Source organism: Notolabrus celidotus, chromosome 24 (genome assembly GCF_009762535.1).
Source record: "Notolabrus celidotus isolate fNotCel1 chromosome 24, fNotCel1.pri, whole genome shotgun sequence".
NCBI lineage: Eukaryota > Metazoa > Chordata > Actinopteri > Labriformes > Labridae > Notolabrus > Notolabrus celidotus.
The window spans coordinates 6,588,398-6,603,447 of NC_048295.1; the positions used below are offsets into that span (position 1 = coordinate 6,588,398).

Sequence of the window (15,050 nt, forward strand, 5' to 3'; positions counted from 1 at the left end):
AAAATGTGTCCGTTAGCATAAAAAACAAGCTAGATAATGAGATACATGATGATGTTATAATGGGAAAACTAGATTTAGCATGCTGAGATGGCGATAATACAGTGGATTACTTCAAAACGAGGGCTTTTATTTTGAAAGGTGATCTCAAAAAACACCAATAATCCATTTTTATCATTGAAAGACAAAGTAAATACAAATGTATGAAGGTATGCCCGCTTTGGGCTTTGTAAATCTGGATTGAAATGAATGAAATATGCAACATAATTAGGTGATGGTGTGGATTATATATAATGCTAAGATTGGAATAATAGTGGATAGTACCAAAAGGCCATAAGTCATGATTACAACTCCTTGACTTAATCAATAACCCCCACCCACTCACATTCCGATGCACCAACCCTTGAATAGACCTCCATAGAGATGGACAGAAATAGCACTGGACGCACACAAGTTGCTACCACCGGGGCTGGTGTCGTTTTCATTAAGGTACCAGCAGAGAGAGCGTGGTGGGCGGAGAGCTGATGCTGGATCAGTTCCTCTGGGTGGGTGTTGTAGAAAGTGGAATCTGCTCTGAAGTGGAAGGCAATGCATTGTATGAAAGATGTGTATTATGAGGATGTTTTAACCTTTGTGTGGTTGTGATACAAACAGGAAACTGCTCTGAAGTGGAAGGCTATTAGGCATTAGATTGGGAATGAGTAAACGTTTGCATTATATTGGAGGGGAATTTTTAACCTCTAGTGGTTGTGATATGTGGGAAGCTGCTCTGAAGTGGAAGGCAATGCATTATATGAACGATGTGTGAACTTGTGTGAGGATGTTTTTAGCTGTATATACGGTTGGATAAAGTGCTGGATGAGGTATGATAGAGACGCCCTCTCGTGACCGTCCAGGCTCCTTGTAGGCTTTAAATAAACGCACCTAATTGTTTGCTTAAACTGTTTCACCTGCAGCTCCGCAGGCCGCCGCCGCCGCCGCCCTGTTGACCATTAATTACGCAGGTTACGTCGTGTTTGGAGCTGATGACATTACCCGATATTGAGGTTGAGGATGGCGGCCGCTTATGATGTGGCCTGAAGACTAAATAATTCATCGAAAGGGAAGGAAGGGGGGAATCGCTCCTTCCTATAATATTTGGTCTGCGCCATTAAATAATTCAACCACCTATCCGTAAATTGTTTGTTCAATCGGTGACCTTTTCCCAGGATTAAGGAAGCACAATAATAAATTCTTCAGAGACCTGGCATAACGAATGGTACAATTATGAGGCAGGATGGGATGGGATCGGGTTGTCGCAGCCTGGTGTCGGTTGCTAAGTGACAGCAGGAACTTTTCCGCCCACTGTGTTTGCTGTTGAAGTCTGAGTGACTGAGAGGACAAAAACAATCACATTATGGCAGTCTAGACTCAGGGCTGCATATAGGACCTGTTTGTGACTTCTGCTTCTTCTTCTTGTCTTTGACAGCCCGTCACTCAGAGGAAAGTGCAGCGTGGAAGAGAGCGCAATTATCACTTGGGCAGAATGTTGATCTTTAATGAAATAAACAAGCGAAGTGAGTACTGATGGAGGCTGTGATCCTTTATGGTTTCTCCTATTTAATCCGCTGAAACCGGCGAGGCAAATTGAGATGAAACGGAGGAGGTGAGGGGTGCGGTTTGATCATGCACAAGCAGCTGCTCTTCACGCGGCGCATTGTTTTCTACTTGATCCACCGCTAAGCTTATCTCGGCTTCGCCTTGAGCGAAATGTTTTATTGCAGGATTCACTTTTCTCTCGCAGTAATGGGGGGTATTTTACGTGGTGGCTCTCTCTGAGTCAGTGGGATTAGCTGTAGCCTTGTCTTCTCGTGTGTTGTGTGTGTGTGTGTGTGTGTGTGTGTGTGTGTGTGAGAGAAAAAAAAAAGCAGGGTGCCAGCTTTAACGGGAAGGTAGCCCAGTGAACAGCTCGGCCTCGCAGCGGCCAGCGCCTCCCCATCGACTCTCCACCTGGTCTTTGAGCACCTAGCTGGCCGCGGACATGTCGATCCTGTCCCCCCCTATCCTCTCCTCGTCCTCCCCGTTTGGCTCCCCTCCTTCTCTCTCCCTTTTTCCTCCTACCTCCCACCCTCCTGCTCTCTCATCTTCCTCCCCGTCTCCTTTCCATCCATCCCATGTCCCTGGCTGCCCTCTCCTCCTCCTCCTCCTCCTCCTCCTCCTCCTCCCCCCCCCCCCCCCCCCCCTTCCTCCTCCTCTTCCCCCCGCCTCCATCCTAAAGCAGAGTAGCTAATGAAGAGCCCCATTTAGCCGGTGACTTTGGTTCAGTCGGCGCTCTCTGTAGCGCCGGCCGGCCTCGGCTGCCGTGACTGGCTGCCGCGGCTCTGACATCACACAGGGGCCAGCTGTTGATTTGGCGCTGTCTCCAAGGCTGGCTGGCTTGATGGGTTGTGGCAGGTAGACTTGTGCTCGCACAGCACTCTCCCTCCCTCCCTTCCTTCCTCCCTCCCCTTGCTCTCTCTCTCTCTCTCTCTTTGTGACACCCACTCTCCCTCACCCTATCTCTTTACACTCCCCTCTTCCCCCGTCTTACACTCTCACTCAGTCGAGCGGGCGAACAGGAGGCAGCAGGCAGCTGCCGAGGAGCGAGCTGGGAGGCGACTCCAGCCTCCTCTCCAGCAGATTGTGCCTCCTGTGCAATGGAAACTAAACGCTCGAGTAGCAGAAGGGATGGAGGGCAAAGCTGCCGGGCAGGTAGGTCCTGCAGCTTCAGGCCACTTCACATTCTATCTCTCCTTCTTCTTCTGTTTCTTCTTTATTAATCTGCTTTCTAAATCTACCTTTCCTAGATTGCAATTTTCTTCTCTTTAATCCATGTTGCTAAAAAACAACCTTAAAAAAAAACTCTGCTTCATCACCTGTTCCTTTCATCCTTCCATCCTTTCATCCTTTCATCCTTCCATCCTTTCATCCTTCCATCGCTGCAAAGTCAGAGAGCAAAGTGCGCCGTCTCTTTCCTCTGCCTTGTTTTAAAAACTGAGCGCCGGTGTGTGTGTGAGCTTGTTTCGTCGATCTCCTTGCGAGTTCTGCTTTTCATTACTCGGGGATAATTAACCCCGATCAGCCAATAAGAGGCTTCGCTCGTATTGTTCTGCCAGCCAAGCTCGTCGTCTGGCTTCTTCTTCTGCAGGTGTTGTCTGCAAATGGACTTGTAATGACTCTGGTGGACTTTTCTCCTGAGTTATTCTCCCCTCATAAAGCTCCATACATTCAAACTGCTTCTCTTTGCATGTTTTCGCTCTCTCTGTTTATTGTTCCACCTCTAATTACATAGATTGATATTCCCTGGTAGCTCTCCTGTGGGATAGGTAATGGATTACCTACATGCTCTGCTGTGGATTTAATTTATTAATGCTGGCTGGCTGCTGCGCCGTGCCGCGCTCCCGCTCCTGCCGCCTTACACGACCTGCAGGCAGAGCAGAGCGGCACAATTAGATCCTCATTTGTGCCTGTTTACGCTCTTCTGCTGTTAATTCCGCCTGAGCTATCCCAGGCACTTCCTTAAACCGACGCCGCCTCCTGAAATTGAGGCGCATGAAAGCGATATCATTTCATAAGCTTTTTTTGCGCTAATCGCTTTCTGCTCCAATTATATCGCTCCCCTGTCAGTGCTTTCGTTGCTTTTGCAATTAGCAGAAATGGCTAGAAAATGGGAGATTAGTTACTCAGTTTAGCAAAACGCTGGAATCAATTTTATTGCAGCAGCATGAGTGCGAAGCAGCATTAGCAACCTAATTAGCTGTTTATTTGATGTCTGATTTTATTAGCCGGGGTGCATGTCCTGCATCTGCTGGAGCTCATTCATTCTAAATCCGCCTTTTCGCTGCGTTTGTTTGGAAGTCGGGAGGGGGGGTTTAATTGCACATTGCACCGCTGCTTTCCCTTCGCTTGCAATGTACAATTTTAGAAATCAGCCGAGCATAACTGGTAATTTTTGCAGCGGTAGATAGAGAGCGAGCGAGAAGGTGACAAAAGCCCTCAGTCGCGGCGTTACCTCTCTGCTTTTGTTCCACAAATGTTCTGTTTAGTATTCCACATCTCTGCAGACAATATCCCAGCTGTTTGGCACCGCTCCTGCCGTTGTTCCTTTTTTTATGTGACACTCATCAGCAGCAATAAAGCATGAATAATTTTTCAGCGCTTAATCTGCGGCTGCAGAAACATGCTGCTTGCTTTTCTTTTTTTCCCCTCTTCCCGCCGCTGCACTCAGGGCGATTATAAATCACTGGTGGATTTTCTTTGTGAGCACACAGAAGCTCGCAAAAAAGAGATGTCTTGTTCTTGCCCGCCCCGCGTTTGACTCATCTCCTTGTTCTCCACTGGGGATGGAGGGGCAGATAGAGGGAGGGATTGAGGGTCCTTCACCTGCGGTTGAGCTGGTTATAGCCCAGACAAGAGCTCTGATCCACGCGGGGCCCGAGTAAAGCAGAGCAGAGCAGAGGTGTGGGAGGGAAAGGTCAGCTTTTTGCCAGAGAGAGAGAGGCAGGTGTGTGTGTGAGTGTGTGTGAAGGGGAAGGAAAATAAGTACACTGGAGTGTGTTTCCTCATGCCATCACCAGTAGGCTCTTGTGCGCCTTCGCAGTGATTGAAAATTTTCTCATTAGCTTGCCATCCAGCATAATTGTCCGTGAGAGCGGTCCGTCAAGAGCATGCTGTATGATTAACTCGGCTCAGCTGGCGACAACCCTCATGACCCCACTGTGGGTTTTTCAGGAATTAATTCCCGTCACAAATTAGCGGTTTGTTTGCGGACGCAGAAATTTGGACTTACCAAATTTGATTGCTTTTAATTCATCTTTAACTTTTCAACACCTCTCACTATTGAATCGATCATCTTTGATGATAACCTTCCTTTAACTCCTCAAGTGTGAGGAGATGATAAAGACGGTGTGAACGGGCGCTGTGACACTGAACGCCTCTTTTAAGGTGGCTGAGCTCTGCGGCGACTGTAATACCAATGAACCACTCCCTGTCAGCGCCGGCACAAGTTCACCGTGGGGTGTCGGTGCAAGAGCGTGTGGAGGTATGTTAGTAGTGGCAGTGTTTCCCTGTGTCCTTGTCAGTCAGAACCTTTTTTTTTTTTTCCTCTCTTTTATTCTTTGTGCGATTAGCATTCATAACAGCACACACACTCGTGTACACACACACGCTCAGTGTGATGTCCTGACGCCCGCTCAGCAGCTTTGGGCATAAAAACCTGGAGCGCCTGTAGCCAGACTCACAGCGCCGCTGTTAGAGCAACTTTTGCACTCTGCGTGTGTGCACGTGTAAAAAAACGCGGGAGCAGGACACGCGCCTTTTTTTTTTTTGCATTTCAGACCTGTCTGCAACTGGCGCCATTTTCTACCTGTGTCTCTTGAAAGGACAGGCAAAAAAAAAAATGTAGTGCTGCAACGCCAGGATAGCACATCTTTCACTGTGGAATAAGTACATGGAAGTGCAGGGTGCATTTGGAACAAGATAAGAGGGAAGAAGAAGAGCAGCGAGTTCAAGGTAGGGACATCTCTCAACAAGCGAGGAGAGGGGAATTTGTCTTCGGATGGACACCATGCGGTGATAGATTACCTGGCTGTAAGTGGCAGTAGGTTGTGCACACTTGAGGTGTGAGTTTAAAGAACATCAGTGTTGATGAATGGATTCCGCCTTACAAGCTGAAGGCGTCTAAATTTGCTTAAATCGACTCTGCAAATTCTGATACCTTACTTTTACGCTCATTAGAAGAACATCACTGATTGGTTCACCACGGCGCATGTCATTCCCACACATAATCATCACCACCATCTTCTCCGTCTGCGTCTCCGCAGCTTCAGGCTTGAGGTGTCATGAGAAGGGAGATTATAAAGCGAGCAGGGACTCTACTTGACCTTTTTGGCTGGCTCAGGAGGTCCATGTTGGGAGCAGCAGCCAGGCTTTGGCGCCGTTGGGTGTCTGCCAAAGTCAGCGTGGCACCCTGAGACAGAGATTAGGGGGAGGGGGGAGGAGGAAGAGGAGGAGGAGGCCGAGATGGAGGTAAGATAGCTGAAGTAGTTGCAAGGAACAAAAGGGGGATTGATTGATCAGTCATTGGGAGGAAGGAGATGTTTTGATCGTTATTTGATCTTAAAAAATGCAGAATTCTTGTCCAACTTCCAAACATTTCATCTGCTGATCATCTAAAACAAGACTCTTCAGTCCAATAGACGAGTAAACTGATGAGTTCATCCTTATTTGGCACTTTAAACCAACTGCGACGAATAAAGTGAGCAATAATGTCCCAATTTCATAATGCAGAGGAGACAGGCAGCTAATTAAGGTAGCAATTCAACCGAGCAGCCAAGTGAAGCTTCATGGGAAATAACTGATTTAGTGCGACAGCTGGAAATCACATTTACCGTATCACAAAACACTTACTCCCAAACACTGTGTCAATATTTTGCCGCCCTGTTGTCGCCGGCAATTTCAGATCCCTGCCCTGCCAGACCGGTGTCACCTTGTAGTTCAGCACGGGGAAAAGGAACTCGCCGGGAAATAGAGATTGTATGCTTGACGATGTGAAATTTATTTGTCACCAAATGGCAGAGGATTTTCAGCGGAGAAATGCTATCTTCCCCCCGCTGCTCTTTGAATTCCTAATGCTCGGTTTTTACGAGGGTTGGCAGGGGTGCCTTCTACTGTTGCCTCCACCGCACTCCCATCTCTGTGCTCATTCATTATTTATGGCGCATCGGCACGCACAGGGCCCAGGAATACACACAACACTTTTGACTTTTTTTTTTTTGTGCTCTGACACACAAATACTTCAGAGTTGCTGACATCCTGACTGCTGTCAGTCCGTTTGACCCCTGGTGTCAGTGCAACTCCCCGACCTCTGACCCCCACCCCCCCTCCCTCACCCCAGTCCACCGCAGCGCTAACCCCGTGCCTCTCTCGGTTGCAGGTCAGCAGGGGTCATGAGGGTGACGGAGGCCCCGGTTGCCGTTCAGAGCAGCTGAAGCAGACATGGCCAAAGAAGTTTCGAATGGCAGCGGTAGGCTCGGCCTCATCGACTTCACCAGCCACATCCTCCTTCGCCACAACCAACACTGGCTACGCAACAAGTATGTCTCTTCTTCTATTCAATACTTCAAAAGATTAGTCAGCAAATTAGTTAAATATTTGGGGTCCCAAAAATGGGCGGAGCTACCTAATCATATCAGATGTCATTAAACCATTGCAGTAGAAGCTGCACCATCATGACATCATTAAGAGCATCTATCATACATTGAAAACACTAATGTGAGACAGGTTGAGGTTTTCCAACTTTAGACATTTTACATTTTTATTTTAGCAAAATGAAAAGCTTTCATAAAAACTTTTGCATGGAACCACTGTAAAAACGATTCCACTACTACTACTAATGGTTTGTTATGATGCATCATTCTTCATCTCATTGTGAAAATGTCCTCATCTATGACTTCTACTCTGTTATATAGAGTATATTACAACTTTTCATTCATTTCAATGAGAGGAGTGCAACTTAAGTTATGATTAATTTAGACGGGAGAAAACAAATCTACAAATCTGAATGCAAAACTTTGTGTCGGGAGATGACAAACGATAATAGCCTTGGTTACAAATGAGTCACTTCACAGAACTTTAGCAGCCCCACTGCTGGTATTTATCACTCGGCTCAGACGTTTAGTCATTGAAACAGATTACACTCTTTAGTTTTCGGTGAAGAAATATAACTGTTTACACACATTAAAAAACATGAGCCCCTCACATACTCTCCGTAAGATGTGTAAAGCACAATAGTTGTGCAATAATTGTTGTATGAAAAATTAAAGCTCCTGTGAGGAGTTTTTTTTTAAGAGGTTGTGAAGCAGACTGAAATTAATACTGTTGCCTTCAAGTGACCTACAAAAGCAAACAAGACCATGTAGAAGAAGTTTGTGTACTTTGAGGTATTAATTTTTGATGAGTAAAATCGCTGCCAAGGGGGGTAGGTGTCACATGAGGCGCCAGCAGCATACTAATGATACAGGGTTTGTTTAGATAGCATATTGAGTGATACAGAAAATTGGACTTACCCATTTTCGGGAAAAGATCAGCAATAAAAAGATTATGAATCACTGCTTTGGTGGTGCTGGTTTAAAAGCCTGCCTCAAATACAGAGCCTATAATCTTGTCCAAGCAGTTGCTGGTACTTCCTACACTCTACTCCCTACATTTCCTGTCTCTCTTCAGCTGTCCTATCTAATAAAGGAAAAAATGCCCGCTAGTATAACTATAAAGAATAACTACTATTATTATAAGTAGTAATTTGACCACAGGGGGCGCCAAATTCAACACAAATTGAAACTTATCACAGGAGCTTTAAGGAAAAGGACACAAATACAAAAGTATGTGTATGACATGTTTGGAAAAGAAAATAGTGAAAAGTAAAAACTTAAGACTTTATTAATAATGTAACATTTTTTGACATTAAATAACTTTCTGAAAAAAAGAAGCTAACTGGATACTTTATAACGCCCTTCTCATGTCCCCAAAAGAACAATGAACCCTATTCCCAACTTTTCCAATAATTAAATGGTTATGCAAGTCTTTTGGTGCAATTTTAACTTGTTAGAATATAATTTGAGTTATTAATTATTAATCCATGACCCAGCCATATATCTGTGATGCGCCAAGAAACTAATTTTACAGCAATAAATTGATTTTTACATCAAGCACCGCCGTTATTCTGCAATGCACACGACACCGTGGACCGGTTGTAGTGAGAGTAAGACACCTCCCTGCTGACACTGTATTTCAGCATCTACTGATGAAAGCAAATCGCTGCCATTACTCCGAGTGAGCATCCGTAATATGACTCCACAATATTAAAGAAGCCATACATATAAATGTATAAGAAAAACATGCTGATGCCTCACTCATAAGAGACCAATTTGCTGCTCCCTAACTTCCCCGACATTTCCTTAATGTAACACTGAGGATCTAATGATGAGCCGCATTACTTATGCAGTCAAAACATCAGGGATTCCAAACAGGCACACTGTGCAATTACCTCCACCATGAGAGACGGCTCGGCGAAAATTTGAATGCATCAAAGTCTGCAGCCAAATTTAGTCCAACACTCCAGTCCCACGATAAAGTGTGTTTGGGAGAATGAATGATTCGGTGAGGGACAAAATAGCTATCTATCACAAGCCCGGCTCTTGAAAAATATCTGTCCAATATTGCAAATCTTCAACGGGGGGACTCGAGAGACTTCACTCATCAAAATGTCAGCAACAGACACTAAATATTCAGAGGCGTGCTCGGCACTCTGGAGTATTAAGCTGTTTTCCTTCAGAATGTAAAAATAATGTAAAGCAGCAGCTGCAGTTGCTTTTGTCAAACCTCTGACAGGTCATTGAAATTCAACATCTGACTCTCCAGTGCCCCGCTAAATCCAAGCTAACCTCTTAGCCCCGCGCAGCATTGGGTTAGCGGTACATTTGCCAGGCAGAAGAGCACACGGCCCTCACTAGAAGTCAATTAAGGTGACAAAGAGGAATTGGATGATTTTTATTTTTTTTAAAAGGAGAGCCGCTCCCGCTCGCTGTCTCAGCTCTCCCGGGACAGAGATAAACAATCAAGTCTCAGCCAGCCAGCGATCAGATAGGAAAATGGCTCTGATCACTGGCGGGCAAATAGGTTGAAGCCCCCGCTGATTGGCGCAGGCGGGAACACACACGCAGCCAGGCACGTACACACTGGAGAACAGAGTAAGTGCTGTCATGTGTGGATCCAGTTTTGATGTGCAAAGTGAATTTGATGTGCCCGTTTCTAATTAACCTATTAATCATAGCTCTCATGTACCAGATGTCTGCCCTCCCTTCTCGTGCGTATGTGTGGAGCTGTGTGTGTGTGTTACGCTGCATGGGGCCCGGCTGCATAATTAGGGCTCATCAGTAGGATGAACTCGCACTCCAACATAGGGGGGTCATGGCATAACACTGAAACACTCAATAGGTGCAAAACAGTTTGATTTTAACATTAATGTGTTATTTCTTTTGAAAGTTAGCCGTTTTGATGCTCTGTGAATTGAACCAGACATCAACCCAAATTTCCAACATTCAGCAAAACTTTGATATGACCCTATTAAGTCTGGGATGACAAAATACACACTTATTATGGGGTTCAATCAGGGTAATGGTGGACTTTTCACCTTCCTTCCTTTCTGCTATGTGAAGGCCTTTTTACACTGCTTCTGGTAATAAAAGTTTTGGAAAACCGCACTCAAAAATGCAATTAGAAATAAAGCCTTTGGGAGGTTTATCCAATAAAAACAAAATTAAATAGTACAGCTTTATGCAATTTTTATTTTTCAGGCTGTTCTGCATTCTGGCTGGTGATGAATCACTTATTTAATATTAGAGAAATAATTCAATGGGTAATTTTGTCTCAAACCCAACATTCATTTATTACCGGGCTTTCTCACCAACTATCCAACAGTGTTTAATACTCTTTCCTGATTGGCCAACACCACAAAAAGAGGGTAATGAACTCTGAATAACAAAAGCAACACCTATGAAAGCCACTGACGCCACATCAAATCAGTCCTAACATTTATAAAGTTAATTTTTTCACCTCATCCTGTTGACCTTGTGGCAAAAATGTCCATTTCGATAGCATCGGTAAAAACAACGAGGATATTTTCAATATTCCGGTACTCAATTTATTTGGAGACCACAAATCTTCACCAGCAGAGTCAAGAGGAGGAAAATCTGCACCGAAAAAAGCGAGGGATGTTAAAATACACAAGTACATCTAACAAAATTGAAGAAAACAGACCGCACATTGTGGCGATGTTACAGGACTGGATGAGTGAGAAGAAAATACCAAAAGATAAGTTATGTGGAAGACAGGTGTAGCTGGTAAGACATGCCCCCCAAAAAATGATAATTTTAGGACTTAATTGTGATAAAAATGTTAAATTTAACATTAATTCAACACACAAGTAGGCTGATAAGAACAACGTTGCTGTGGAGTTGAATCTGAGCGATATAGAATCAACAGTTAATTCTTCAGAAACCGAAGCCGTTTGGTCCCACAGGAGCAAACCTTCCTCCTGCTGTGTCTTGCCCAGTCATGTCCATTGTCTCTGGAGCAGCTGCAAGGCAGTGAGACAGCCCTGAGAGAAAGAAATGACTGATGACCACCGTTCCCCCCCCCCTCTCTCCTCCGCTTGCTTCTTCATAAACCTTTCTTACAGTGTACATTGAGTCTTCTTGGACTTTGCGCCTCCAAACAAAGAGATAACCGATTACATTGACAACAGCAGAAAGCCAGTGAGTAACCCATTGTATTTCTGCTGCTGTTGCCACTCAATGTTAACGTGATGGGACATTCTGTGTGAAAGAATGTTCCTACTCTAAACACACTCAAAACAACAAAATCGACCTCACCAGGGATGAAGAGCAGGTTCTGTTTGGGGTGTGATTTTAATGATCCAAAGGGAACAAGTATGTTTTTTATTTAATATCGTATCAATAATTAAGTTTAAATACTATTCTTACGGTCTTCCTCAAAACCCATACAACTCTACTTCAATGTCATGATCCAAATACTGCCAAATTGCGCTGCTGTAGCTATCTGTCATCCGTGTTCGTTTACATCGGGGTAGTAGAGCATTCTAAATCATCTGTTTTGGTTAGATTAAGATTTAGTTACACATATTTAGGTTGCTTGGTTTACCAATCACTGAGAATACGCCTGTGTTCTACACAGTCCATGATAAAAACTTCCTGAGTGTCTGATTGTGTCGGTATAACCACAGACACAGAGACAAAGGTTCTTGGGGAAGTATACGGAGAGCAAAAGCACGTGTGTAAAATTGTTAGTGGGAACCAAAGGCAGTAAAATTGTATGATTTTAAGGTGAGCTCTCACTTTTATTCTACAAATGTAAACCATTGGGTTTTTCTGGGAATTTCACGGTCATGTTCGTCTCTTTCAGGTTTTCCGTTATCGCCAGAATCTCCCAGTAAGACTTTGCAATGAGAATGTCCGATACGGTCGACACTGAAACGATGAAGGTGTCCGAGGCTGCAGACCCGGTGTCCCCACCAAAAGACAACGCAACCAAGTCTGAGATCGCCGACCAGAGCCAGAGCGGCAAAGAGGAACACGGCAGCAACAATAAGAAGGACGTACAGGTAAGGGAGTCCTGATATCGGCTGCCTTTTCCTTCAGGTCTAATCAGGTTAGTTATGGGTGTCAGCAGCCAGCCTGTAGTATAGGACACTTGACAACTCACCAAACTGTCACTTTCCTTCCAAACTCCATGAAAATTCAGTAACAGTCAACGTCAAACACAAAAGTGCCCCGGGGAGCTCCTGTCACCCGCGGCATTCAGGATGGTTTCAACCCCGGCCGCTTCGGCAAGCTGAATAATTCCTGAAAAGTATAATCTTCACACACTGAAATAGTAATGTGAGATTTGAATCTGCCTCGCCTTGGATGGTAGGACAGTCTGATTGAGACTCTTCACTTTCGTTTGTGTGGCTGTGCAGAAAGTTGGAGGAAAAAAAACATTGTGGTTGTGGAGAATCGTGAATCTGGTGTATCCTCCATGGGCGGCATTAAGCGCCGAATCCACCGGGGATTCAAGGCAGATGAAATCACTTTCAAATAAACTGCTAATTAATTAGGTCTCTGTGTCACTTCAACAAATGCACTTTGGGACTGCAGAAAATTTGCACTTGGTAATTTGGCTTTGCGACTAAACCTAGTGCTGACTTGTTTGTTCCCACAAAGGAATGGACACTAGAAAGTGGAATAAATGGCCAAATGGTTGTGAAATCACTTCTTCTTCGTGTGCTCATGAAAAACAGAATCCAGGGAGAAGGAGAAGGATTGTCTCTTTGGCTGCAGCCTGAAAATAGGATTCCAGCCAATCTGGCCTTGCGGTTGGAGGCAGGCAGAGCGAGGGAGTCAGGCAGGCAGATAATCTGGAGCTCAAATCCTGGCTTATCTACCAACTTCCTGTGTCTCTGTTACCCTGAGGAACAGAATGACACCAGTATGGGGGAAGAGAGGAGGAGGAAGAGGGAGGAAGTGATGGGTTAAGAGGTTGTTAGAACAAGGGATCAAGGAGAGGTAAAAGAACAGGAGGGATGTGGTATAGAGGATAAAGGGGGAAGATAACAGGAAGGGATGTACGTAGATAGAAGTCAAATCCTTCTATTTAACAGTTAATGAAAGTGCTAACTACCAGCTAAAGAACATACATGAGTTCATAGTCATTTAAAACTTTATCATAAAACATACCAAACAGAACCAATAAGACATACGTTTCCCCAATGCTTACCAACTTGAGCAAAACTATCCCACTCCTGTAACATGTCACCTTAAATTGACTTTGCTTGTATCCCTGCCTCCTCTAATGTTACTGTGACCTCTACAGATGTAGGCTTCATCCAGCTACCTCCCCATCAATCCTAAAACTCACCCTGCCGTAATTATTCCACGGTTAAAGGATATACGCCGCGAGCACTGAAACAGCTGACCTTTCCGCTTGTAATTTTCAGCTGCGGAACATGTGAAGCTCACTTTGTCGTTCTGACGCTAAATGCCTGAAATATTCTTTGAGGGAGGTAGGAAAATGGGGTAAGGAACACAGGGAGGAAGACGTGGGAGGTGTAACAGGGGCATAGAAAAGGCATTCCAACAGAGGAAAAAGAAGTGGGGGGGGTGTTGGATGAGGACTGGGTGACTTTGCCACCATCTGCCTCCAGCGCTCCGGCATCGTCCTCTGCGGCAGGACAGGTGGCTGGTGGCCGCCCTACTTCTGCTGACTTCAGCCCTTTCCCTCTCCCCCCCCTTTTTCCCATTCCTTTATCTCCTGCCGGCATTGTTCATTCCCCACCGGCCCCACGCCGCTCAATTAGCTGGTGTAGCGGTGCGCTCACAGTCCCAGCCCTCCACCCCCTCCTCCCCCTCCTTACTCTCCCTCCTCTCCCTGCGATCCTCTATCCACATCCATATTACCTGATATAGCAAGAGGGCAGGTCACAGGCATTGGAGACGGGCGAACAGCGGTCCATTTCAATTTTTTATAGGTATTATTTGGCCTGGAGCTCAATGACAAAGAGGAGGGGTTGTCCTTTTGATTTTTAGAGGACAGGTGGGAAGGACGAAGCTGTGTGTGTGCGAGTGTGTGGGCATGTGTGTGAGGATGCATGTTGGGATTAGGAAGCAGAGGTCTGGGCTCTGTTACAATTCCAAGTGAAATGGCTCCTGCCAGGTCTCACCCCCCTCTCCCTCCCTCCCCTCCTCTCCCCTCCTCTGCAGCTCCACTATGCGTGCTACTGAGAGACCGTCTGTTTATACGTACACAAACACACACACACACACACACACACAGCCACTAGCGCGTGAAGCGCAGAGGCACCGAGCTGTCTCACACACTGTTGGGCATCCGGTCTCTCTCTGCTTTCTGCATCTCACCTCCAGCGCCCGGGTCTGATTCACATGACAGCTAAATGGAGCCGGGAGCGACGCATAAAACTGACCCGAATCGCTCACAGCCAAATGTCTGCCTTTTGTTTTCTGCAGAGTGTGTGTTCTGGTGTGTGTGTGTGTGTGTGTGTGTTAGAAAATGGGCTCTACATGCCACCACTCTGGTGGCATATGCTCTGCAGAAATTAAATCATGCTCCGAGGAAATGGTACATGTTTCACATGATATATCATGCAGCAGGGGGATTATACTATTTTCTTTGTGCAGATAAACGCCAACAAAATGCTCCTCTGTGCTGCTAAAATTTTCAGCCTAAGTATAGACTTAATAACACACGGATTACAGGAGGTTATTTGTCTTTTTTTGCTGTCTCAGTATGAATTGTTTTGCAGAGCGACTTGCGCACACACGCACAAAATGTAGGCCAGTCATATTTAATTCAAACTTCTCCACTCTGTCTTTTCCTCTATTTTTCCCCCCCTGCAAACTTTTGTGGTTTGTTTGATTTTTTTATTTCTCCTGTACACTTTTCCTGCACCCCCCTCCCTTACC

The 15,050-nt window shown here is 45.3% G+C and overlaps 1 protein-coding gene across 7 annotated transcripts in view; it reads left to right on the forward strand.

The window, feature by feature from the left end:
* LOC117808019 (R3H domain-containing protein 1) overlaps positions 1 to 15,050 on the forward strand; it is a 44,368-nt gene that overhangs the window by 1,574 nt on the left and 27,744 nt on the right. For all 7 annotated transcript variants that reach the window (XR_004630102.1, XM_034677428.1, XM_034677432.1 and 4 more), the window contains exons 2-3: positions 6,950 to 7,109; positions 11,995 to 12,193. Coding sequence is in view for 6 of the 7 variants with exons in the window: in XM_034677428.1 (XP_034533319.1) it covers positions 12,035 to 12,193 (159 nt within the window). In the remaining variant the exon portion in view is untranslated. The remainder of the gene's footprint in view (positions 1 to 6,949; positions 7,110 to 11,994; positions 12,194 to 15,050) is intronic.